The following is a 27,256-nucleotide window of genomic DNA, read 5'->3' on the forward strand; positions in this document are numbered from 1 at the left end:
AGGCTTTTTGCTTTATGAAGAGTGCCTCCTAGTCCCCGCGGAGATAGGGATGACCTCCCTAACATCCATCCACACGGAGGCATGTAGTTGCTTTTGTGATGATGTATTTGTCGCCATTATCCACGGAGCTGGGCTTTAAACAAAAAACTAAAGAAAATCCTTGCGATTTCATGTCACAGCTCGCTAATTCCGAGTCGTGCGAGTAAATCTTTGGGCTTGAAAATCGAATGTGTAAAATATAAAAGCAAAATTCTTCTCTCGAGTCTTATAGACTGTTGGGGGGGGGGGGCCTTAAGCGAACGCCTGTTAAGGGCAGCACGGTGCGCGCAGCGATGCGTGTATGTACGTTTAAAACTTCTTTCGCACCACGCGTAGCCAACCGCACTCATCGGAGGGTGATATTGTGTGGTAGCTCCATGCCTGGTCGCCTTTTATATATGCATAATAGATAAGGAGGGAATGCGGCTCCTTCATATAAGCTCCACGTAAAAAAAAAACAGTAGTTACCCGCCCCCCCCCCCCCATTCGGTTCCTGCCACCCACAGGGAGTAAATAATTTCAGCAGCGTTGATTCAATACCAGCAAATTCTGGACCGTCTTCGACACAGTGTCTCATCGGCAGAGTTTGAATCAATGCTGGCGAACTGCCAGATTTTAAAGGCAACGACCACCCTCTCTTTAAGATATGGGTCCTTGTTCCACGCACCTTTAGGTGATACCTTTATATACCCAGTGCCGTTTGCACAATGCAACAAGTACTCGCTTTTAAGGCTGAGTCAACTAAGGGGAGGCCCAGGACCGGTTCAGACACCAGCTCCCACTGACATTCGTCACAGCTGGAAATCTAACGCTGGTCTCTGGGTTCATGAGAGCGGTGAACACACCACCATGCATATAAAGACAAAGATTCCCCATTTAGCTTCATAAGCTATTGGCACAAGTGCTGTTGGTGAGCACCCAATGAAGGCAAGGCAGGGTACAAGGGAGTGATGTGGTCAGCACCACGCTGTCTCGCCAGTGGGTGATGTTTACTCTGTTCACCAGGTATTCATTGAAGGCTGAGGCGACCTAGGAGAGTCCCGAGACAGATTTATACACAACGTGTTACTGATGTTAGCCGCGGCCATAGTTCTAAATCACGTCCCCAAGTTTTGAACATGAGTGCTCCTAAACCACTACATTACTACTTCCCCAAAAAAACAGTGAAAAACATCAAAATTAATGTATCATGTGCCTAAAGTTTCAACAACACATGATGGTGTTCAATGTGTCTATTAAACGATCCCTCAGCCTTGAGCGTTATGCACAATCGGGGACATTTTTGGACACGCCAATGTGCATTTTGTTGTGTGCTGTTGAAACTTTTAATTTTTTCGGGCCCAGTTCAAAATTTTCTGCTGTGATGGGTTATAATTTTTACGGCATTGAAGTATGTGCAAAATCAAATCGGCTAATTAACTCGGGAAATTAAATCTCGTACACTTTGTGTTTGTTTCTCTGCCTTCGTCCAGCTGCTGTACCGGCGACTCAGCGAGGCGAAGCCTGAGGTGGAGGCCGTGATCAAGCTAGGCCGGCAGATCGTTCAGAAGCAGCAAACGGAGAACCCCCGTGACCTCGACCAGAGGCTGACGTCTCTCAAGCTGCTCTACAACGACCTGGGAGCCGAGGTTTGTGATCTCACGCAGAGAGATGGGGGGGGGGCGGTGGGTGGCGGGATTCGCAAGGCATGCTGGGTAGTTCCATGGCAACTTGCTGTGCAAGGGATTACGCGAGGCGTGTAAAGATTCTCACTCTCAACCCCTCCACAAGTGACTCGAAGAAACAAAAACTGATTCAAGAACAGATTCTTTGTCTCATTTTTACAGCCTCACTGGTGTTGTCTTGTTTGTTTTGCCGCCTGTTGTCGCATTCGCTCCTTTTGTTAAAATGCAACACGCTCATAATTTGCACGGAATGTCAATAAACAGAAAATCATTGGTGCTCGCATGCACGATTTAATGCGTGTGTTGTAAACGTCAGACTTGTCGTAGAGTCTGCATCGTGACGTGTGCCAGTTCAGCACTTGCCATCCATGCCGAGTGAGAAAGTATTGAACCTTCTGTCTTATGTTTGTGGGTGTCTACATTCTAGAGATGTGAAAACTAAGGAAATGATACTGAGGCATGACAGTTACATTAGCATTCTGTATTTTGTGACGGTCTCCCATGATAATGCCAAAACAGAGCTAGAAGGGAAAGATTTAATCCTCAAGTTTTTTGGAAGCAAATGCCAATAAAATAAATATTTATAACCATTGCACGTATAATAATTGCATTTGAAGGACAATGTGCACGGAGGTTCACGTGGGGAATATTTATCTGAATGCCATAGATGGAAGGAAGATGAGTGGAGCAAAGCTAAGATGAAGACAAAGAAGGCTGTGAATGTGTGACACGAGAGAATAGCCAACGCCCAAGAGTATTGAAGCGATTCATGGGAAGAGCAGGAAATATGGGAAGCTTGAAAAAAATATATCATTACCAACCTTCGGATCGAAGACGACAACTGATGATCATGATGATGAAGTGGTGTGACTGCCACGTGCATGTTGAGCTTCTTTCGCACCATACGTAGCCAATCGTGCTAATCGGAGGTGGGGGGGGGGGAAGGACAACAAACGAAAACACATCAAGCAGTTCTGAATACATCAGTGCATAGTTCCAGTAGCTTCCTAACAAAATGCTGTTCGGTGTGAAAGGGATGCTCGGCACGTGAGCTCTCTTGCAGTGTGATCGCAAGCCACAATTGGACATGGGGATAAAAAAAAGCGTAGACGATCAGTAATGTGTGTACGTTCAGGTTGAGGTTGAGGACGCTGATGGCCAGGATTTGGAATGCTCGCGGGATCTGAAACAATTGGGCCTTGGCGCATGGCGTTCCAACGTGGTTCATGGTTTGAGATTTAAGTTTCAGGTTTTCGAGTTTATTTGTTTAAGCGGGTGAGAGCTCAAAAGACCAGCAAATGTCTCACCAACCCGCGCGGACCTGGGTCACCAAAATTGCCGAAGCAAATCAAATTGAGTACAGAAATCAAGCAAATAGGAATCGGAGCAAAAAAAACAAACTGTCTCATGAGAAATTGTGAATATCGCACAGACATAAACCGGTGTTGCTTAACAATTTACTTTATCTTAAGTTGTCTCTCACAGATACATTTTCAACTGATCGTAGTACGATTACAAAGACCTGAGTGACCATAGTCTCACTGCGGTGCGTGATGGACCCTGGTCGTTGATGGAAGAGGGAGATTGTCGAATCTATATCCGGTGGCCTTTTGACAACATCGGTCGCAATGACGAGCAGAAACCACAGCACCGACGTGTGATGTGGGACGGGAACACCGCGTGAAGTCCGTTTTTAGTTTTAGGCTTGCGCCCCGAGCAATGCGGCGAATGAACGTGAGTGCGCGCGATCCCCGCGCCCCTCCATGCAGGTGACGGAGAACAAGCAGAGGCTAGAGAAGGCTCTGAAGCTGGCTCGGAGACTGCGCAAGGAGCTGGGGTCCCTGACCGACTGGCTGTCGGCTGCTCACCAGGAGCTGGCGGGCCTCTGCGCTGTGAAGGACGCCCCCCGTGCACAGGACGGGAGGCAGAGCGGTGCCTACGAGGTGACCGAGCCCCACGGGGTGACGGAGCCCCCGTGGAGTGACCCCACGGGGTGACCCCACGTGGTGACTGACTCCGAATCGGAAGACAAACCGATGACGTGGACATACGTCATGGGAATGGGAAAGGGTGAAGCGATGGCGGCGAGTGACAATAGACGTTACCGGTAATGAATGCGCTAGTCGCTTAGTCAGCGCTTATGATGTCTTCTTCATGTGGCTGATGTTGATGAAGAGTAACATGTGTGTTGGTCCAGAAGATATGCGTCAGGAGTAGCCGGGCGGTGCATCGCCTTCTTGCCTCCTGATATTATACATGTGAATTGGACATTGAGTCATTTGTATGTGTGTGTGTGTGTGTTGAACGCCTTCCGCACCGTACGTAGCCAAACCGTGCTAATCGGATGGTTCTGTTCTGGGTGACCACTGTGCTTATGAGTAAACCTCACAAATTATTAGGTGATGCTGCATTGGCCTTGGTGCACAAGCACACACTAATATTACTATTTTTAAAAATGACACATCCGCCTTTAAACGGCCCGGCCTTAAAACGAAAAATCTATAACAGGAGACATTTTCGGCAATGGCCCTTATTGGGGTGCTAAGAAATATGCGCTCTTTGTTTTGGAGCAAATGTGGCTGTTTTGTCATCAGGGCACCTTGGTTCACTGACAAGTGGAGGGCTTTTAAGTGAGAGTACATGAGACGCCCGCTTGTGTTGCAATCGAAACGTCGTGATATCTTATTTTTTGTTTTATTTTATTTTTCTCCCTATGTGACTTTACCGACAGAACCAAAAAGTATGATAATCAGAATATTTATTTATACTGCTAGAGGAATCCGATGAGCTATAAAGCTCTTTTTTCACAGATGTCCAGTAGGGGCAGTTAAGAATGTTACAACAACAAACAGTACGAAAAGATAAGAATAGGGTTTGACCCTTAATGGCAATAAAACAGGAGGTGTTAAGATGTTCAAACACCAAATAGAAACCTTTTGCAAGGAATCAAGTTCGAATTAACCACGTGTATACGTGTGGTGAACATGTAAACAAACATGCTCTGGTAATATTTGCATTGTCTTTGAAACTGGCCTACACCAGAGACAGCCTTCTTTTGGGCCTAGTCTCAGCACCAGTGCCTTACAGAGAACGCCTAAAGGCGACCAGGACAATGCCACTATCAGAGCATTCATAGCTCGGGGTGAGCAGCTACAAAGTGGGACCCTTTTTGCCAGTATCAAAGTATTGCCAGAAAGGGTAAAACCAACAAGCAGCACAAAAACACGATAGTAGTCCAATGTACAAGAAAGGTAAACACAAACAAATACAACTAAACCATCGCCATCCTTCCAGGCAAAGAGCCCACTGAGGAATTAACTTGTTTTTTTTCAAAAGCGACCTGGCCACAAATGATAGTTCAACAACATCGCTTATCAATTGGACATGTATGGCAACCCCTTACGTGTAATACAGGTTTGGTAACAATTCATGCTCTGCACTTCCACAGCTTACATTTTTTTTCACCATATTTTTTTCTCAAACAAACACAAGACGGCTAAAATAATCCATCCTTCCACCTCGATTTCTTGCATGTGCGAAGTTGAGTGCGATTGTCCAGAAGAAAGCTTCCCAGAAAAGTAAACAAATAATGGTGAAAGATAATCGTCCAATCGGGAATAAAAGAAGAAAACTAATAATATAAAACTCAGTTGTGTACGTGATGGGAAAATATATTGGATAAAGTCTTCCATGTATGAAAACACCAAGCAAGACAGATGCCTTATTTAACCTCGTATCATTTTGTTGACTTATCAGAAAATATAGATTTTTTTTTTTTACCATAATGATATTTCAGAATTTGATATGAGCTCTATTAATATTGAATGAGTGTCTGCCACAATCATGTTACGGGTTCAATCATGAAAGGTTAAGGATTCAGTTTCACTGCAATGCTTTCTCAGGGGGAGAGAAATACCATCATGAAAAGCTGTTGCTGTTTTTACTTTATATTTTTTTTCAACCCTCGACTGTTTTTATTTCCACACTTCCCTCGACTCGCTAATAAATCACGTATTTGTTCCCCCGCTGCTCTTGTCACACACTCCCAGGGCCTCCGCGCGGAAGTGGACCAACGGCGGGCAGCCATGGAGGGCGTAGTGCAGGCGTGGCTGGCGCTGAGCGGCCTCCTCGTGGCCAGGGATGCCACCAACGACGTCGAGGCACGCGTGGGGCTCGTGACGGAGAGATGGGCGGCCCTCACCACTCGCCTGCGGGAACTCACGGTGAGGGGTGGCGCGGGGGACTTGAATCCGGTGACGCCTCCTACTTCTCCAGGCTCTGGGAAACAAGTCCCCTCCTTAAAAAAGTTGTATTTCACTGTTTGAGAAGAAGACGTTCCCCTGGCTGACCCGGTGGTCCAGAGGGCTGAGCCAGCACCGATGAAGGCCCCCGGGTTTGAATCCAGGCAGTACAGCGATGCACCCTTCCGTGGGCATCTCTCTGTCACAGAGGTTTGCACTGCTGTGCGAGGGATCCGATTAGTTGCCTCGGTGTCTTGACTCGACGTCGATGGCACAATTGTGGTAAAATTGTGGAGAAAGATGAGATATATAGAATTAGTTTCATGCTCAACTTTCTGACCCGCCCCTACTGGACATCAGTGGAAAAGAGCTTTCATAGCTCATCGGATTCCTGCTGCAGTATAAATAAAGATTCTGATTCTGAATACCCCCGCAATGCTGCTTGTGAATACGAGCTCTCATCAATACAACGCCGACTGCGTTGGCAGCAGACTTGAAGTGCAGGATGAATAAAATTCTGGAGGTTCGCACCGCTGTGTGCGAGGGATCCGATTAGTTTGCCTCCGTGTCTTCACACCACGCCGATGGCACAAATGTGGTCAAATTTTCGAGATAGATTAAACATATACATTTGGTTTCGTGTTCAAGGGCACCCATGTGAATGCAACTTTCTGACCTGATTTTACTGAACATCATCCTGCCTGCCTATGTTAGCTGTCTCCCTATGTGTGTGTCTCTCTCTGTCTCTCTCTGTGTGTCTCTCTCTCTCTCTGTGTCTTTCCCTCTGTGTATCTCTTTGGGTGTATGTCCCTCTCTCTCTCTCTCTCTGTCTCTCTCTCTGTGTATCTGTGTGTGTCTCTCTCTATGTGCGTGTGTCTCTGTGGTTGTCTCTCTGTGTGTCTCTCCGTTTGTGTCTCTCTGTGTGTAGGTGTCTCTCCGTTTGTGTCTCTCTGTCTGTAGGTGTCTCTCTGTGTGTGTCTCTCTGTGTGTCTCTCTCTCTCTCTATGTGGTTGTCTCTCTGTGGTTGTCTCTCTTTGGTTGTCTCTCTGTGTGTTTTTCTCTCTGTGTATCTCTCTGGGTGTATGTGTGTCTCTCTCTATGTGCTTGTGTGTCTGTGGTTGTCTCTCTGTGTGTGTCTCTGTGATTGTCTCTGTGTGTGTCTCTCTGTGTGTCTCTCTCTGTGTCTTTCTCTCTGTGTATCTCTCTGGGTGTATGTGTCTCTCTCTCTCTCTGTGTCACTGTGTGTGTCTCTCTCTATGTGCTTGTGTGTCTCTGTGTGTGTGTGTGTTTCCGTATGTGTGGGGAGCAGTTGTGTGGCGGTTAGCGCGCTGCGCTACAAACCTGGCGACCCGGGTTCGATTCCTGCTCACGGCCAACATCGGTGACGATTATCTGAACCGGCCCTGGGCCTCCCCTAGGTCGACTCGGCCTCAAATGAGTACCTGGTGCAATGTGTAACCTCGCCACTAGGGAGACAAAGGCGGCCGGGCGTGGTGTTGGCCACCCACCCCCTCGTGTGCCGTGCCGGCCTTTATAGGTGCTCGCTAACAGCACTTGCCCCTAAGTATGTTAAGGCTATATGGGGGATCTTTGTGTCTCCGTGTGTCTCTCTCTGTGTGTCTGTGTGTGTGTGTATCTCTCTTTATGTGTCTCTTTATGTGTGTCTGTTTATGTGCGTCTCTCTCTGGTTGTCTCTCTGGTTGTCTCGCTGTGTGTGTCTCTGTGTATCTATCTCTTTGTGGATGTCTCTCTCTGTTTGTGGGTTGTCTCTCTATGTTTGCGTGTCTCTGTGTGTGTCTCTCTCTCTATGTGTATCTCTTGCTCTTGCGGGTTTTTTGCTCCAGTTGCCCGGCTCTGACATTGACATGCTAATATTCTCATTGGCACACCCCTGGTTGCCGGAGTCATCTCACATTTACATGCTAATCTCTTACATTTACATTTACGTACAAATTCCTTCTCTAGCTTCGCCCAGTTACCCTTGGGTTGGACCCACCAAAAGCTTGTATAACCTCTTGTTGCAGCAGCTCTTTCTCCTACGTCAGCAGTTCTCCTGCTGTGTTTGTTTCACCTGATGACGGTTACTTGTGTTGCGATCGAAACGTCGATCTATTAATTTTCTATCTACGTGACTTTACCGAAAGAACCAAAGAGTATGGATTCCTGCAGTCGCGAAAGCTTCAAATCAAGATTGGAAAAGAGCTGTCGAGCACATGAGATTAATCCTGCAGTATAAATAAAGATTTTGAATTTGAACGCCGACTGAGTTGGCAGCAGATTGGAAGTGCAGTATGAATTAATTTCTGGACAGCTGCCACTATTAATTTGCCTTGATTTTTTTTTATTCAGGTAGTGTTCTGGGCAATGGTCCATTTACAACAACAGTAACCATGATGATTATTATAAATTCCCTTTATTTGCCGAAAAAAAACCTCCTTGTGTGTCAAGAATATTCTTCGTGAGAGTTTAGGATGTTTGGCCGTGAATTGGTGTTTAGCACACGTGTAAAGATTAATTATGGAGATGAAATATACATGCATGAGGTGGAAAAACTCAAAACTTCACAACGGATGCATTCAAGAACGCGCTGCTGTACTATCAGCTCTTGCAAATTCACAGCTCAAGTCTGCAATGAGCAGGCAGTCTCTCACCATGGTAGTCATGCGCGTTACTTGATGCTACTTCACCATGCTGGTCAGTACGGGTTAGTGGGGAGCATAGTGGGGAACGGTTGTGTAGTGGTTAGTGCGCTGCACTACGAACCCGGTGATCCAAGTTCGATTCCTGCTCATGGCCAACACCAATGATAGAGATTATCTGAACCGGTCTTTGGCCTCCCCTAGGTCGACTCGGCCTCAAATGAGTACCTGGTGCGGGTGTGTAAGTAAACATCGCCACTCGGGAGACAAAGGCAGGTGGGCATGGTGCTGGCCACCCACCTCCTCGTGTACGGTTTTGGCCTCCATTTGTGCTTGCTAGCAGCACTTGCTGCGACAATCTGATTAGGCTATACGGTGAATCTTTGTCTTTGTGGGGAGCATAGATGTGGAAGCAAAGATGCCCAGTTAAACAATGCAATTGGCCGCTTTGCCGTACGCTGCCAACCTCGTAGGCCCACAGCAGCCTATAACAGCTGCTTGTGCATGGCAGGTCAACCAAGGACTATTCCAGGCCCAGCCCGGCTTAGCTTCCAAGGTCTGATGGGATCAAGTCCATCCAGGCGGAATGAGTCACAGGCAGCATAGAACGGGTCTGTCGGGGGTTGTGTTGCTGGTGACATCGGGGCAGCAATGCCATTAACTGTAAGAACCCACGTCTTATTGAATCGGCTTAGTAGAGATAAGGGGTTTATTTTCTTTTTGTTTACCAAGTGTGATTGAATATGCAAATTGATTAATGATATTTGTGCGCCTGCTCGTTATTCAGTGTCACCTCACGGTCGGTGTAATTTCGGGTTGACCTGAGACACGCTTCCACAAACAGACGCTGGTGGTAATGGAGCCCGCAAATAGGTGTGGATCTTCGTGGCACAACGTTTGCGATTGCATCGAAGTTCATGGCCAATCTCTTTCTCTCTGTCGCCCATGGTATAATCAAGAGAATCCGAAGCCCTTGTATATGGTCCAGTGCCAGGAGCAATCCATCAACTGATCTCATCACCTCGTTCCTTCGGACGCGTTCTCTCTCCCTCGGCTGTCATTCCATCGCCAGACCCTTCTGTCAGCCGTCAATCCCATTCATCGTTGAGCCCTGCCCAATCCAATTAACTTTTCCTTTTTCATCCGCGGTGTAGTGTTTCACGAAACCGCTGTGGATTTTGTGCGAATTCCTTGGAGGCAAAAGAAAACCGCCTTTTTTCGCGGCACAAATACGGGCGTCAAAATTGGGGAAACCAAAACGGGATTTCTAATTTCCTGGAAAATGATCTCATGTCCTGCTGCGTCGTTGAAGTACAGAAGACAAATAGCGCCTCTCGGCTGAGGCGCGCGTGTGGGCAGGGCGCGTGTCACCGTGGACGTGACACGGTGACACGCGCACGCGGCAGGCCAATTTGTGTTTGAATTTGTATCCTGGTCTCCCGCCTGCCACGGATTTGCATTAATTTGTGTCACGTGTCAGCCCGGCACGTCGTGGCGTCGCTGTCGGCAAGCCAGCGTCGGAGCGTAGAGCACGGAGGAGCATCATTGTGCGTGACTCCCTTCGCCCAGATTTGCTATTTACCCCAATCCCCCCCCCCATCACCTTGTCAGCGTTTGCTCCCTGGGCTGATTTTCTGCTCGTTGGCAGCGCATTAACACGGCAATGTGCCCGTGCATGCGTGCATACACGCATGCACGCACGCGCGTGTGTGTGTGTGTGGGCGCACGTCAAGAAATACATTGCGCGTCAGTGTCCCAATTTATATCCGTCGCACAAACGCACGTTGGTTAAGCCAAGCAGGACCTGCAACCACTACGAGTGTCGTGGGTGTCCCGATATTCCCCATAGTTTTAGATATGGCTGAAAGACGCCAACTGTGTAGTCGGTAGTGAGGCAGTCGTCAGACTGACTGCAGAATCAACGCCCGAGAGAAGGCAAAGAAAGCGGGGGAAGATGGTGGGAGAGAAATGTGAGATACATTTTAAGTGTTCGGAGGCCCCTACTGGAGCGGGCCAAGGGAGAAAATGAAGGATGGAAGAAAGTGGAGGAGGCCATTACCCCGCAGTGGGATGTTGTGGCTAACAACAACAACAACAACCAGAGTCACCAACACAATTTTGGAGAAAACGCACGGTAGTTATTTTGAATCCTTGTTTTTTGTCTCCCTTCAACCGCACGATGTAAATGCTGACTCCGCCAATGGCAGGACCTTAAATTACACAGTAGCGCACGAGAAAGCAGGCTCGGCGCCGAGTCGGTAGCCACTGCTTGCGTGAGATTTAGAATCGTTATAGTTACAGGAGAGAACCTCTCTTATCTGTGATGAAGTCTGGGGTGAACTTAGTGGATCCCGTATCGTTATCTACCCCTATAACCACCGGAACTTCCGCTCTTTTGACACCTCCAAATTTCACAGTGTGGCTTGCGCCGCTGCATAGAGATCTGTCGGCTAAAGCGGCCTCATTCAGTCTCAGACCGATCCATTACCACGAAGACTCATCAGGTATGTATGGATGTTGAACTTCTTTCGGTACCGTACGTAGCCAACCGTGGTAAACTCGCACCTCCGATTAGTGCAGTTGGCTATGTACGGTGCCAAAGAAGTACAACATACATATATACATACAAGGACAACTGAAACACAGAAATCAGTTTCTAAAGAAATTCGTTTCCAATCTCCCTTTTTAAACAAGCATATAGAGCTCCAGTGGCTTCCAAATATCGGAAGGAAGAGCATTCCAGATGACCACAGAAGCGCGTCTGAAAGCGCACGATGCAGTGACCGTCTTTGTTCGATGGTTAGCCAAGGTCACCGTGCATTTGTGATTTAACCAACAACCCATGGAAACCATTCACTGGCCAGACACTGCCCCCTCCACCTCAGTGCCGGCTGTGCCCGTGAAGACAAGTGCCTGCCTCTGTGTTGATCCGTACCGGGCTCCAAATGGCTAAAGACGCCGCCACCTCGACGGGCAGCTAGCTTAACTTTCATTTAAGCCGGTACCGCAAGAAAGGCCATGATCCCCCTTCGCCCCTGATAGGTATTGCTCTGGAGGCAATGATTGTATAGGTGCGCTGTCGTCACGAGCTGTGACAGTCTGTCATTCGGTGATATTTGGCTTGGTGCAGCGGTGATGAATGATCCAATCTTCGGCTAAAATCCACGGCAGAACAAAAAAATCGCCAGTCGTCCCTCTTCCTCCAATAAACTGTCCGGTGATGTACAATGGGGAGTACTGAATAAAAAGTAAAGATTCAATTTAAATTCAGACTCGCTTATCAACGCATGCATACTAATTAGGTGGGGTCTGTGATATTGTTATTGATGCTTTAAGGCAAATTCTGTTAATTATTAAAACCGGAAAAATGCCACCTCCTTAATTGTCTTCGAGATCTGACACATGCACAAGCCACACATACGCCCTCAGAGAATAATTGGCCTCATTATGGAGAGTGTTACAAATGAGCTGTGCATGAGTTTTGGGGCTATTGCTTATCTGCATAGGGTCAGCCTTTCTGGAACATCCAAAAAAAATCCCTTTTTTTATCAGTTGTGCATTGATGCATTGCCCAAGACGATACATTTACGTGCAGTCTATTATTCTAGTATCGTGAGATATATCTGTCTCCCCGTGACGTACATACGTACGTATCTCTTTGTGTTTCAATGGGTCTATTTGTATGTGTCTGTGTCTCTATGGTTTTACTATATGGACCGCACTTTTTGGGTGGCACGGCCACAATCACACTGCCCCTGGGGAGAGGGACTTTGTGCCTCTTACTTTTCCGTCGATCGAGGGTGACATGCGCATCGGCCCGCCGACGTTCTCATGCCATCGACGGTTGCAACCAGCGTCTCGCAGAAATGAGAGAGAGAGAGAGAGCGCGCGGGGGGGACCACCGTTTTGCTCTTTGCCCGACAGCCCGACGTGGACACGGCGGAGAAAGCCCCGACCATCCTGGGCGTGGGATTGGGGACGGCAGCAGGGGAGGATGACGATGGTGGAATCGAACACTTGAGAACGTTGGAAGCCAAGAGTTTGAGTGCTGTGAAGGCCAAGGTCGACCATCAGGTGGAACGGATGTGTTTGAGCTGTTCTCTCTCTCTCGCACCACGCTCATTCTCTTTTCAATGTTTGTGTGGTATTCTGTTTATTCAATGTTTGTGTGGCATGCTGTGTATTCAGTCTTTGTGTGGTGTGCTGTGTATTCAGTCTTTGTGTGGTATGCTGTATGTTTAATATCTGTGTGGTATGCTGTATATTCAAGGTTTGTGTGGTATACTGTATGCTCAATGTCTGTATGCTGTGTATACGTAGTGTTTGCGTGTGTGCTGTGTATACGATTCCCTCATTGGAGATGTAATTGCTCATACAGCTGTTAGGAATTCCATACAGATTAATTTAACAGGTAACTGGGTGGCTTAGTGGAATAATACCCAAATCAAGGTGGTGAGCCAACACCACTGGATCCTGAATTTGAATCAATCTATAAGTCACCCTTGATTACACGGGATTCTCAAGGCATAAGACTGCCTCTCTCCACCGATGAATATGCCCTCCTTTCTTCACAGTGCGGTCACATTTCGACGCCACATAAATGCACATTTTGTCGTATTAATTTACAATGAAGAAAAAGTTATTGCCATAAATAAGCAATTAGCACGCGCATGTTTTTTGTTGATCATTTTTTTTACATTTCATACATTTGACTTTATAACTGTGTAGTTGTGCACATGTTTAGAAATGCGATGTTGTATTCAACCGCAGCTCGGGAGCCCTGTTGTTTCCTTCAGGATTTATTTGCCCTGTCCATGGTCAAGGCCTGGGAATGTTCATTTTACCGGACATTACATTTGAATGAATAAAGTAAAAAAAAAACCCACAGGATCGAATGACCCGGTGATAACCGTGGCTGCTTGCCACGTGTTTACCGTGACGAACTTATGCACAGGTGCGCTTTTGACATTGGTCTCCTATTAAACGCTGACGCCTGCTCCTCGGTCCATTTTTCGAGGCAGCGATGTAAAAAACCCATAAATAGACCCAATGGCACTCGTGGCTGTGATGTCTTATCAAGTATCATGCGCATCTCAAGAGGCAATGCATTATGAAAATGACTTGCATAGCTGTTAGAATGCGCATCGCTTACATTTTTTTATATTTGTGCGTGCCCCCGCTGTTTTTTTTTTCGTATTCGCTGAAACTGCTTCTCTGCGGAATAATAACCTAATAGCTGCCCTATCCGCATCACATCTCCGTTTCAACGCTTTTTCAACGTTAACGGTCGCTGTCATTTTCACATGCTTGTTCATTTAAATCACCATCTCTCTCTCTCTCTCTCCATTTGTCTACAACTCCCCCCCCCCTCCTCCCTCAGCTGGCGCTGTTGCAAGCCCAAGGCATGGGTATAGCGGGAGCCCACAGGGGGCCTTACCGTTTGACCAGCATAGCCTCCATCAAGGGGGCCGACCCCCCATCCCCACCGCACCCCCACTCCTCCCCCTCGCGATCCTCCCATTCCGTCTCTCTGCTGCCTCCCTGCTCTGAGCTCCCCGCAAAGGCAAGCGATGCTTTGGATACAAAAAAAAAATACCGCACTCCGCGGCTCCTCTCACTCCACACACGCCCGCGTCTCCCCAAGCTCAGCGGGTTGCGCTCGGGGCTGATTTGCTTGCGCCTTTGCGCTGTCCGTCGAGCCGGTCGCTCGATGAGCATGAGCACGCCCGCCACGTGTTGTCCGTCAGTCGGTGATGTTTGTGATCGTAAAACACCATCTGTGTTTGAGACCTTTAATTTTATGGGTAAATTTGTCTCTGGGTGGCTGTCGTTCAGAGCTGCTGGTTATGAACATGTACAAACAGACCTTCATCCTGTGTCCTCCACGTATGAATGCAATATGTCTAAGCTATCGGCCTATTGGCTCTACGGACAAATATTGTCCAGCAGCGATTGTTTAAGCAGGAATATTCGAGACTGGTTTTTGACCTCCTTGGTCTCCATCAACAGAGTCGGGCATCTTCAACAAATACTGCCGGATTCCCAAATCCAACAGGCAAAAAAAAAACCACTCCGTATAAACTATTCAGCCGCCTTCAACATCATACAAATCTGTATGCTGACTGAAGGATCGGCGAGCTCCCGTCGGGTCTCCTCGCCAAGAATTGTGACGGCTCTCTCGTCTCCTCTCGCCCATTCCCGGGCCCCGCAAACGCAGGAGACGGGCGACGCGAATCCGGACGGCACGGGCGCCGTATCGCCGGGAGATGCGCCGGAAGGGGCCGCCGGGCGGCCCGCTGAGGCGCAGCAGCCCGCCGCGAACCCGGGAGACTTCCTCGCCGAGCTGACGGCGCTGAGAGCGAGGGTGGCGGAGGCGGAGGAGTGCCTGCGCTCACCGGAGCTGCTCTCTGGGCACTACGAGGACTTCTCGCGGCAGGAGGACTGCCTCAATGTACGGCTCGAGAGTGTGGATCGCCAAAACCCCCTGCCCCCCCCCCCCACCTCCACTGAACCACTCGCTTGCTACTTTTCAGTAAATCTAGTTAATTTAACTAATAATCTACAGATGAATCGATGAGTTCAATAAGCCCTAGACTTCACCTGTACGATTTCGGTTGTTCCATTTTGTTCTAAATTGGGGACAATATTGACATTGCTGCTTTGGCCGTTCCGACCTTAAGAGGGCCTTGCTAACAGCACTTGCCTCCATAGTCTGTCATGTTGAACTTGGGTGATGCTTGTATTTGTGTGTGTGTGTGTGTGTCTGTGTGCAACGCGTTGTGGCACAACGGTTCGCACGCCACGCTACGAACCAGGCGGCCGCGAGTTCTGTTCCCAGCCACGACTAACATCGTTTTGCGAGTGACTATCTGAACCACTTTTTGGGCCTTAAATGAGTACCTGGTGTGTTTCGAAGCCGAGGAGATGACAACAGCCAGGTGTGGTGCTGTGGCCACATCCCACCCCCTGGATGGCCGCTCTAACTTCAATAGGTTCTCGCTAACGGCACTTGCCCCAGCAGCGCGTAAATGGACTACGCTGGTGGCCCTTTGCCCCCGTAACAGTGCGTGCAGGCGACACTGCAGGGGCTCAGGGAGGACGTGAGCGGCGTGGGTGCTCGCAAGGCCGCGGCGGTCGCCTCGGCGGCCTCCCCGGATGACGCCGTTCTGATCGACGGCGCGCTGCTTCGCCTGCACCGTGAGCTGACCCGCGCGGCCACCGCCTTCGGAGACCGCAAGATGTGAGTGGGGGCCCCGGCCCCCTTCCCCCCCACCCCCTCTCTCTTGGATGCGGCCCGTCATACCAGACTCTTGCTCCTGTCCTGCCTGGCTCCAGCCGTGAACAAATGGTGTCGCTTTTACATTAAGCAGCGGCCACTTTCGTTGCCGGAGACTGCGATATGTTTGTGGGTTCTTTGAGTCGTGGCGCATGACGGCCAAAGCCAGGGGGAGTAAAAAATAATTATCTCGCCTGAGGGATGAATAGGAAGTTCAAATACCTTTTTGGCAGGCAATCACACTTTAACACACACATGCACACACGCATGCACACACACTTTAGTGATATGCAATCGCGTGAAAAAATGACAACACGCTTGTCGACCGGGCGTTAATGAGGCCCTCTGGAGTGTCAGAGCGGCCTGAGCACAGCGCAAAAATTCAAAACCGTGTTCAGAATCAGAATTTTTATTTAGACTGCAGGAGGAGGAGTCCGATGAGCTACAAAGCTCCTTTGTCACGTGTCAGCGTTGTTGCCGGTTTCAAAACATTCCCCTCCGGTGCCCATTTCAGTGCAGCTGCGATGCTCACAGTGACGGATTCGTATAATCCATGGACCATTTGGAAGGGGTCGCATTGGTGGGGCGTACGGAATTAAGTTGTGAGCTGCGTTTGGCCCATGGGCCTGAGGCCTCCCTCCGTTTGCTGTCTGAACGCAATAAGTGTGCAACTTAAGCCACTTGTAAAGCTTCACATTTCTAAATGAAATGGTTGTGAATTGTTGTGTAACGGTTGGTAGCAGTGCCCTCTGCCTATGACCCCATCACCCAAAAATGCGCTCGATCTCACAGGGTCTCAGAAGCTAAGCGGGTTTGGGCCTGGATAGTGCTTCGATGGAGAACCACCATGAAGGAACAGGTTTTTGCGACCATGTAAACGTGTCGATAACCCACCACCGCCCGACACGACCAATTGGTAAGGTTTGTCTCGTGAACAAAACGTGCCAATTAGCTCTCGCTCCAGCACATCGGTGTGATGCCAAGTAAACCCACAACATTCACAGTTGCGTCCGACGTTTGACTGGTTGATGACAACCAGATTCACCAGGCAATGTGCCAGAATTGCGAAGAACTCTTCCTTGTGGGGTTGTGGCAGTCAACAGAGTGCAGCACAGCAAGCGTTGGGTCATACTGCACTTCTATGCTTCCGCCTTCACTGGCCCACACTGAGCAGCGTGGTGAAGTGTGGTCAATAAGAGCCAATCACGATAGAGGCGTCGGGGAAGCACCTCGACCCACAGCAGTGCCGTTGACACGAGGGACTCGAGCAGCTGCCCATTTGGGGGGGGTCCCTTCCGCAGGGTCTACGACCGGGCGGTGGAGCAGTGGCGTCAGTTTCACTGCGACATGAAGGAGCTGACCCAGTGGCTGTCGGACACGGAGGCGCTCGTCGAGCGGCTCTCGGAGGTCGAGGGTCACGCTCCCGCGGAGCAGGCTCAGCTGTGGGTGAGTGGTCTCGGTTCCTGGTCTCACCGTGCACCCACCCCCGCATGGAGCTCCAAATGCGTTTGCACTTGTTCGCTCGTGAATGTGGTTATTTCAAATGACACCTGTGCCATGCGCTCTGTTTTCGTCCGTTCGTGCGCATGCCAAACCAAGCAGCAATCGCACCCACGCATTCGTTCGATCCCGCGCGTTCATTTCCCCCCGCACCTCCCATTCGCGGGGTTGGCTACTCGTGATTCACTTGCCCACTGACACACTCATCCACCCACCCCACCCACCTCACCATCTAGCTACCCAACCACCCACGCATCCAACCACCCACTCGCACCCTACTCGCGCACTCATTCACCTACTTACCCACTCACTCACTCAAACACCCTCTTGGCCACTCAAACACCTACTTACTCACCCATTCACTCACCCCACCTCACCCACCACCTCAGCCACCCACTGAAACTAGCACTGTTCGGCTACGTACGGTGCAAAAGAAGTTCCACGTACATACCCTGCCGTCTCAAACCCACCACGTTGCCGCCCCGCAGGAGCTGATGGAGGGCATCACCGCGCACGAGACGCTGCTGCTGTCAGTGACGTCGGCCGGCGGCGAGATTGCTCGCGACTCACCCACGGTCGACTCGGCGCTCATCGCCGAGCGCATGGCCTCGCTCGCCCGGCGCTGGGAGACGCTTCGCGACGCGGTCAACGGCAAGCAGAGGAGGTGACCGCCGCACTCCTCGCGCAGGGGGTGGCTAGACCAGAGGACCGGCAACCTGCGGTTCCAGAGACACATATGGCTCTTGGGCGGCTTCCTCTTTGTGGCTCTTTGGCGGCTTTCTCTTTGTGGCTCTTGGGCGGCTTCCCCTTTGTGGCTCTTTGGCGGCTTCCTCTTTGTGGCTCTTGGGCGGCTTTCTCTTTGTGGCTCTTGGGCGGCTTCCTCTTTGTGGCTCTTGGGCAGCTTCCTCATTGTGGCTCTTTGGCGGCTTCCTGTTTGTGGCTCTTTGGGCTGGGGCCCCCTTGTGGGCAGCCATTTTTTTTGTCTTAAATGTAATGACGCAAAAATAATAGGCAATGTATTAAATATGACAGGGAATCGGTGACTACAGAATGTCTTGGTGACAACAAAATGAACAAACTGTATTGTTATAGAAATAACAAAAGGAGACAAAAAATAAATAGACGCGTATTCTTGGTTCTTTTGGTAAAGTCACGTAGAAGGGAAACAATAAAATAATAAACATATAAAACAATAAAATTCTCACGACGTTTCGACTGCAACACATGCAATCATCATCCGGTGTGAAAACCACAGCAAGAAAATTTGAAAAAAGTGGCGGTTATTTTTAACGTTAGCACCATGGATAGCGATTTGACAGTTTGTTCAGATGGACGAGTCCATCTATGTTCGGAAAAGAGGAGGGGGGAGACGAAAAATAATGGATGCGGTCTTAAAGCCACCGTAAGCGTAAACAATCAATTAAGACTAGAAATGGTTTATCAAATCCTTCCAATGATTTCTAATCCAGAATCCATCTTCTCGGTTGAAATTGTCTCTGTGTTTATATATGTGGATAAGCCTCATGAACGAATCTCTCATGGTAGCCACATGGCTTGCATTCGCAAACACAAAGCAGACCTAAAACACGGTAGAACCAACACCTCGGCCGTGGCAGATCACTTATAATTCAGTAGGCTCACATGACATTGACTTCTCCAAGACAGAGGTTATTTGCAAGTCATCTGGCTACCATGAGATCGTTCATGAGCCTATCCACATATACAAACACAGAGACAATTTCAACCGAGAAGATGGATTCTGGCTTAGCAATCATTGGAAGGATTTGATAAACTATTTCGGGTCTTGTTCACGTTTACGGTGGCTTTCAGACCGCATCCATTATTTTCGTCTCCCCCCTCTTTTCCGATAACAGATGGATTCGTCCATCTGAACAAACTGTCAAATCGCTCTCCGTGGTGCTAATGTTAAAAATAACCGCCACTTTTTTATTTTCTTGCTGTGGTTTTCACACCTGATGATGATAGCTTGTGTTGCAGTCGAAACGTCGTGAGAATTTTATTGTTTTATATTTTTATTATTTTATTGTTTCCCTTCTACGTAACTTTACCGAAAGAACCAAGAATATGAATCCCTGCAGTCACGAAAGCTTTAAAACGAAATTTAAATAGACGCGGTTTATTCCATCATCTATTTTGTTATTTAAGTCAGAGTGTGTTTTGTCAACTGCTGTGTATACCTGCTGTGTGTTTGCGTATATGTACAAGGAGCTCTGCGTGTGATGCGGCTCTCAAACTATTTTGGGCAAAGACAACAAAAAATTGCTGCCCTTCTTTGAAAGGTTACAAACCCATAGGCCAGACGACGCTCTCCTGCCATGTAGAGACGTCAAGCACACGAGGTGTCCAGGCTCTGGCGGTGGTGCCCGTCATCATGCGTTGCGCTCGCAGGGGCATTGACACGGCCCGAGCAGGAGACCGTTTGGCCGCTCGTTGCCGGATGCTGTGCGGTTCAAACCCAGCGGCCGCCCTGGTTAACGCTGTGGGTGTTAACAGTAAAGTGCTACTGCTGCTATGACTACTGCTACAACACACCATCTGCTTCACGCTGAACGCTAGAGGTCCCGCGATTTATCATTCGAAAAAGGACTAGAGGCCCATTGTCGTGCCGGCGACAAGGCCCGAATTTGCCAAATTTGAAAAATCTCGGCGCAAATAACTCGCCTGGGATTACACGCCCGGCAACATCGCCCTCTCCTGGCAGACGCCACCCGCCTGTGAAACGCCGCACCTTCGTGACGGCCCCGAGTGGTTCACAACGATGCGAATACCGAATCCACTAAATTGTCGTCGTCGTTGTAACGAACTGTTAGGTGCGTTTTAACATTCGAGTAAGCTCTCTGGCGGTCCGTTGCTTGTGCTCTGCTATGTCACGTTGGCGCTGGAGGCTGGAGGAGGAGGAGGAGTGGTGTCCGCCGTCCCTTCTTCAGGAGGAGCTGTGTGACCTGCGGCTCTCACTTGTCGAGGCCGAGAGGCGATCAATGCCCCAGCAACTGCCTGGCAACATCAGGGGCCTCCAGGAGTGTCTGGACCAGATACAAGTAAGCAAAGGGGGTTTACGTTCTAGATTCATGTTTGCCAGGTCGCTGTTAGACCTAAAGTAGGCACGAGGCTCATAGGCCCGGAAGCCATTACGATAGGTATACTGGATGTGGTGTGTTGGGTTGTGTCTATGTTCTGTGTTGATATGGACCGCACAGACCCGGCTTAATTTGAGCCCTGCAAGTAAGGTTGTTACTGGTTTCTAGTCGGTGCTCTGTCAGTGGAGGAAGAGCAAAACCCACACGAACTCTCTTCTAACGGCTTCGACAGTTGCACACAGTCCGTCGTGCTCTGACTGTCGAGACTGCTACAAGTAAAAGGCCATGCGGGGAGGGCTTGTGGTACAATTTGGCACCAGCTATCGTGGAGTGCGGTCGTGTCTCTACGGTTTTCTGCGGTGAGTAGCAATGTCTTTCAAAAGCAGCGGGCGCTACGCCTCTCCTAAACAAAATTTACGCTGAACTGCTTGCGTGTTCCGAGATTCGGCGGTGAATGAAAACACCGCACCGTGTTAATAATTCACACGGGCACACAGTGGCTTTTCATGTTAAACCTAATGTTCCAAGTGGTAGGAGGATACAAACGCAGGGCAGCTTTCACGAATACATTTCTATCCATGTTTTTCTACTTCGTGGTCAGCAAGTTTTTAGTTTTGGCCCTTGCGGTAATGGCAGGGACCAGCGCTAATTGGCTAAAGCAAGCCAATACTCTGCTGGCACTTGCCTAGTTGAACCCCTGAGGCATTCTTCAGGGCACAACATTTCGGCGTGAGACTTGACGATTTGCTGCCTGTATATACAGTGAAACCTTGGATTGCGAGCATAATTCGTTCCGGAAACGTGCTCGTAATCCAAAGCACTCATATACCCGTAAGAAATAATGGAAACGCAGATGATTCGTTCCACAACCCAAAAATACTGTATTCATATAAAAATGATTAATACAAAATACCTTTTATATTTTTTCATTATTTAAATTTAATATAAAATGATCAAATTTATTAATTACATTTAATCGTGGCTGGTGTGAGGGAGACGAGAGAGAGGAGGGTTATTGTGTAGGACGACTTTCACTTGCAGTACAGTTACTAAAGAACAGTCGCTACACTTGGACACAAAATAAAAAATGCTTTACGCACACACATGTGGTCACAACACTATAGTACTGTAGTAAACAGTATACACGTGGTCACAACACTATAGTAAACAGTATACACGTGGTCACAACACTATACAATACTGTAGTTAACATTATACACGTGGTCACAACACTATAGTACTGTAGTAAACAGTATACACGTGGTCACAACACTATAGTACTGTAGTAAACAATATACACGTGGTCACAACACTATAGTAAACAGTATACACGTGGTCACAACACTATACAATACTGTAGTTAACAGTATACACGTGGTCACAACACTATAGTACTGTAGTAAACAGTATACACGTGGTCACAACACTATAGTACTATAGTAAACAGTATACACGTGGTCACAATACTATAGTACTGTAGTAAACAGTATACACGTGGTCACAACACTATAGTACTGTAGTAAACAGTGTACACGTGGTCACAACACTATAGTACTGTAGTAAACAGTATACACGTGGTCACAACACTATAGTAAACAGTATATGCTCGCACGGATGTTGACTATACGAGTGAGGCACGCCGACTGAGACTGAGCATGGGAGACGATTACCCACAATCCCGCAGCGAGAGAGAGACAGAGAAACGAACCATTGGCTCAGTTGTGATCACGTGACGCTCGGCAGACAAAGCGTATACTGCACGTACTGCTCGTATTGCAAGACATTGCTCGTTTATCAAATTATTATTTATTTAAAAATGTGCTCGTCTTGCAAAACACTCGCCGGCCAAGTTACTCGCAATCCAAGGTTTCACTGTAGATAAAAAAAATAATATTAAAACAATATATATGAAAAAAGCCAACATTTCCGCCGCAATTATTTTTTTCCACGCTTGCACGGGCGTGCTCGCGCGTCCATGGTGCACGTGCGCTAATGCCCGAGCGGTGTTTTTGCACTTGAGGACGCTGGCAGTGCACCTAGCCCGGCACCGTTTATTAGAGACCGATGATGGTCGTCGCTTCTTGTGTGCTGCTGCGGTGGCTGCGCTTCGCCGGCCTTTGACCTGGAGGCCAAGGGGACACGGGGGTTACGACATGAAAATGAGTGATTATTTGGATTCTGGCCTCATCCGTGATCTCGTCAGGTGCTTAAAGTAAGCGGGGGACTTTGTATTTTCCGCTCGATGAAATTTCACGACGACAATGTTTTTTTTTTGTGTGCACGCATTGGGCACACGCACAATACGGCGATGTCGATGCATTTCGCGGTTCTCTATCGGCAGGCCGCAGTGCCAACGGCCGCGGACGTGAGTCGGCCTTAAACGTACGCGCCGGCCGCTTCGCTTGCGGTGGACGTTGAAGATCCGGCGACGTCATTTGAACAGACTGGGCCTTGAGCGAGCCGCATGGTCCAAATGTGCCCGATTTAAAGATTACCCAAATGGGGTTACACGGAGCAATTATTGCCCTCTTCCCCCTCCCCCTTTACTGGCAATACCAATTCCCACATATGCAGGCCATGATGTCCAGTCTGCCTCGTGCCGCAACAGGAGCACCCCCAGTGGCAGCTGTCCATACACACGTGTAGAAATGAGATGTGTGTGAAGTGCTGCGAGATGCCCCGGGCATGTAGGGCACTTTATAATAAAAAAATACAATTATTATTCATAATAATCATTTACATTTGCAAGGCGCATTTCACATATGAAAAGCCGGAAATAACCAAAACCTGCGGGGTCAACGGCCAGAACTAAGCGGGAGGGAGGGGGGGTGGGGTGAGTGAAGGCCAATTTAAAGAGATGAGTTTTTGCAAGACAGCACTTGCTGTAAATGTCTCCAACGACTACTGATTGTCTCTTCATTTAGCAAAGTCAAAGCGTTTCAAAGCGCGGGAGCAGCACCGGCAAAAGCTCCCCCCCCCCCCCCACCAACCCACCTTCCCACGATAACACCCCCAGTAAACGAGGCCCCGTCACCTCCCGGCGATGTCGACGCGTGTGCGTTGCAGGTGTGCGTCGACGAGCTGCCCGCGTGGAGGGAGCGCCTGGAGAGGCTGCGCGAGAGCGCGCAGGAGCAGCCGGCGCCGGAGGAGGAAGAGGAGGTGGAGGAGCTTGGGACGGGAGACGCCAAGGCCGTCTGGGCAATGCCCGACGACGAGCTCTCCAGCCTCTTCCACCTGTGGGACAAGGTAGGGAGGGAAGCCCTTCACCGCCCCCCCCACCACCACCACCACCACCCGCCTTCGCTCGCTCAAAGTCATAGACGTCGTCTTGGCCGAAGGGCCCCGTCGATGCCCACCGCACCGTGAGCCCAAAGATAACGGTAGCGCAGCGATCCCGTGAATCACAAATGCGGATTTCGCGCGCGCGGTTTGTTTCAATCTATCTTGGGCCCAGAAATCGATTTTGAATCGATGAAAGGGACGCACTGTCACGTGTGGTCATGTGAGTAGGAACAAATAGAAACAGATCTCCGTGCTGTGTTTCCACGTAAAAAAAATAAAATTTACTAGTTCTATTGGCTTTCCAGACGAACATTGTTCGGCAAGAATATTCTGCACCGGTTTCGACCTTGGTCTCATAATTTCTTTAGAACTGCTTTGTGTGTTTCGTTTGTAGTTGTTCACCCACACCTCCGATCAGGACGGTTGGAAATGAATTCAGCATGCGTACATCAGCAGAATCGGGCTGGTTAAACAAATGCTGTTGGGTTATCAGATGTTATTGGCAATGGCACTCCACCTGAACCGCGGGGTGTTGTTCTTAAACGTTACATTCAACGGGGTCCCGGACGAGTGTTTGTGTTTATACTTTACACTCCTATAACTTTCTGACCCACCCGACCGGGACACCTGTGAAAAGTAGCATCACAGCTCGTCGGAGACCTTCTCCAGTCCCAAATAAAGATTCTGATAACTGGTCGCTTGCGGGCACCTCCTCCCTCCACCCCACCCCACCCCTCCACCAGGTGTCGCACGAGTTGCCGGCTCGCTGGCGTGAGGTGGAGGGGCTGCTCCACTCGATGTCGCGCCTCGACGAACGCTCGGGGAAGCTGCTGCCGGCGCTCGCCGCCGCCCGGACGCGGCTGTGGGCGTCCCGCGACGAGGCTCCACCACCGCCACCGCCGGGATCCGGCGTGCAGGTGCGCGCGCGCGCGGTGGAAGGATTCTCGCAAGGGCTAACCCTTTGCCATTTCGACGACGTACGATTCCGTCGCGACGATGTTGACACGCACACGCGCGTCATCGGGATGGAATCGGAAGTAAAAAGGCGCGCGGGGAAGGCGCGTGGCACGGTTTGGCGCCAGCTATCGTAGAGTGTGGTCGTGTCGCTACAGTTCTATGCGGTGAATGCAATGTCTTTAAAATCAGCGGGTGCTATGCCTCTGAAATTAACGCTGAACCACTTGCTCGTTCTGAGATTCGGCAGTGAACGGGACATCCAACCTGTAACTTGCTGTTTCGGCATGGGGAAAGGGTTAAAGTCACCAGCATAAATGCTCTCAATTGAACGGTGCACCGGATGAGCGAAATATCTGCATGTTTTGAAAATGTGTTGTGCTGTAATCCGGCGCTGTAGAAGCAGCAGGGGTTGGTCTATCGGATTAATGACAACATGTTGAGAGACTCAAATTCCCGTGGGCATCGCAGCGCAATATCCTGGCTCGTCAGCAGAAAGTATGACAGCAAAGTGTGGACTGATATTATCTGTCCCTTCCGTACGAGATGGAGCGTTGCCCCCTCGCATACGGGGTGGGGGGTGGGGGGTGGAGGAGAGAGCTTTATCAGTCAGAATTTCATCCATCAGCCATGTATAAATAATATATTTGCAAATGTAACAATGTTGTGGGGTGGTTGGAGTGTCAATGACAAGAATTTTGGCATAAAACTGCCTCCAACCGCGTGGCCTAACCTAAAAAAACAAATCTGGGTCATGCCAGGGAGGTGGTAAGATTGGGCAACAGAAATTGCACCCGCAGTTGGACACCAGGCTCGTAGTGTGGTGTGCGAACCACTGCACCCACAGAGCCCCTCCCTCCTTTAAGATATAGTATTTTATTCCTGAAATAAACTTTATTTCCCTTTTGGGCTAAATATTTCATAAGTGGGGCCTGTGTAAAAATGTGATTGTAGCGTTCAATCTAGCTTTTTGTGGCAGAGGAAAACCCAAGTCCGTGCTCCGTGAATTAAAAACAGCACTTCTTGATGGCATTGGCAATGTCGTTATGAGTAAAAGTGCGAGAGTAGCACTTAAAATTCAAGCTGCGCAGACCTCGCACTGTTTGACATTTGAAAACGCCGCAGCTGAGCGCTGCTGAAAATAGACCGCGGATGGCCATTGTCGTTAGCTGCCCAGTTGCTGCTTACTACCCGTCACTTTGCCCACTACACACGCGATTGATTAACTCCAACTACGCATGCAATTTGTATTAATCAAAAAAATAATATCCTCACGTACACCAAGTTGATGTGTGTACCACGAACATGAGAAATTGTAATTGATGGGCCCGATGGTGGCTCCTCTATATTCCTGTTGCAAGCATTGGTATCACTCGCCCCCCCCCCCAACCCCCCCCCCCCCGGCTCTTGCGCGCATTTTGTGCTGACGAGGGCCAAATAGGCCAATGGACTAAATTGTAATTTTATGTTTATGTGATGAAACAGACCCTTGGCTCTTTGTCATTTATTTACCCAAAAGCCAAACACGTACATGGTTAACAGAGGGGCGGTGCTGCAAATTCCATTATTTATCGCACTTTGATTCCACACATCTACGCTCGGTTTGGCTTTTGCGACCGATATCATCCATAATACAGCCAATTAGTAAGGTTAGTCACGAAAACAGAACATTCTAATTTGCTACGAGGACAGCACACAGGCGTGTTGGAGAGGTAAATCCGCAATATTTACGATCGACGCTCACCCATCTATATTCTCAGCGCCTTGACCGACCCAAACTGAGCGGCGTGGTGAAGTGCGGTGAAATAGTGCTCATGACATGCACAGCATGGGCAGGTCCCCTCATCCAAGAGAACTCTATCCAACACGACGGAAACACCGTCACACTTTTTTGTTACAATGCTCGCGGCCCGTGCGATCCGATGCCACGCCTCGCAGTGCCAGTGAGAGCCACGAGAGGGGGCCCTTGTAAGGCCAACCGATCGTCACCGCTAACTCATCATTCGCAAGCTATATCCACAAGGTGGCGGGCAGCGAATGTTAATATTTCAACATGATAGGCATTCATAAATCAAGCCCCTCTCCTCGACCGACGCCTCCCCATGCATGCCGTGTCAGTCATGGAATTTGTTTGACCATACTTCACCGCACTGAACAGTGCGATTTGTTATCCACGTAGCCAGGCTCCAGTGCTGGTTCAGATATCACTCGCCACTGATGTTAGCCTTGGACGGGCTGCGGATGGGAAGCAAACCTTGGTGATCAGGTTCAAAAACGCATGTGCTAACTGCTCTGCCACCGCCCCCCCCCCCCCACGACCAAAGTAAACCCACGTGTTAGAAAATAATAAATTGTAATTACTGTACTCGTCTGTAAACACACGAGACTGGCCCCTGCAGCCTTGCGAGTTTAGTGACCTTTAATTAAAGAGCATGGCTGTAACCCAACAAAACAAGGGCACAGACAATTACGCCCGGCGCTGTTGGAAAGCCAACGTGAGGGGGGGGGGGGATCATCGCCGGCGTTGAACGGCGCCGGAGCCAGCAATGCTGCTTGGCCGTGG

General features: G+C 49.2%; 1 protein-coding gene across 8 annotated transcripts in view; it reads left to right on the forward strand.

Annotated features, from left to right (window-relative positions):
* LOC116953433 (dystrophin-like) overlaps positions 1-27,256 on the forward strand; it is a 373,535-nt gene that overhangs the window by 117,457 nt on the left and 228,822 nt on the right. For all 8 annotated transcript variants that reach the window (XM_032973644.2, XM_076074969.1, XM_076074971.1 and 5 more), the window contains 11 exons: positions 1,512-1,667; positions 3,473-3,646; positions 5,753-5,926; positions 12,508-12,657; positions 14,801-15,034; positions 15,648-15,823; positions 17,161-17,305; positions 17,848-18,023; positions 20,265-20,418; positions 23,524-23,703; positions 24,483-24,656. In XM_032973644.2, the coding sequence (XP_032829535.2) occupies positions 1,512-1,667; positions 3,473-3,646; positions 5,753-5,926; positions 12,508-12,657; positions 14,801-15,034; positions 15,648-15,823; positions 17,161-17,305; positions 17,848-18,023; positions 20,265-20,418; positions 23,524-23,703; positions 24,483-24,656 (1,893 nt within the window). The remainder of the gene's footprint in view (positions 1-1,511; positions 1,668-3,472; positions 3,647-5,752; positions 5,927-12,507; positions 12,658-14,800; positions 15,035-15,647; positions 15,824-17,160; positions 17,306-17,847; positions 18,024-20,264; positions 20,419-23,523; positions 23,704-24,482; positions 24,657-27,256) is intronic.

The sequence above is a fragment of the Petromyzon marinus genome, chromosome 51 (genome assembly GCF_048934315.1).
Source record: "Petromyzon marinus isolate PM22_M1 ecotype Great Lakes invasive population chromosome 51, UKy_Petmar_22M1.pri1.0, whole genome shotgun sequence".
Lineage (NCBI taxonomy): Eukaryota > Metazoa > Chordata > Hyperoartia > Petromyzontiformes > Petromyzontidae > Petromyzon > Petromyzon marinus.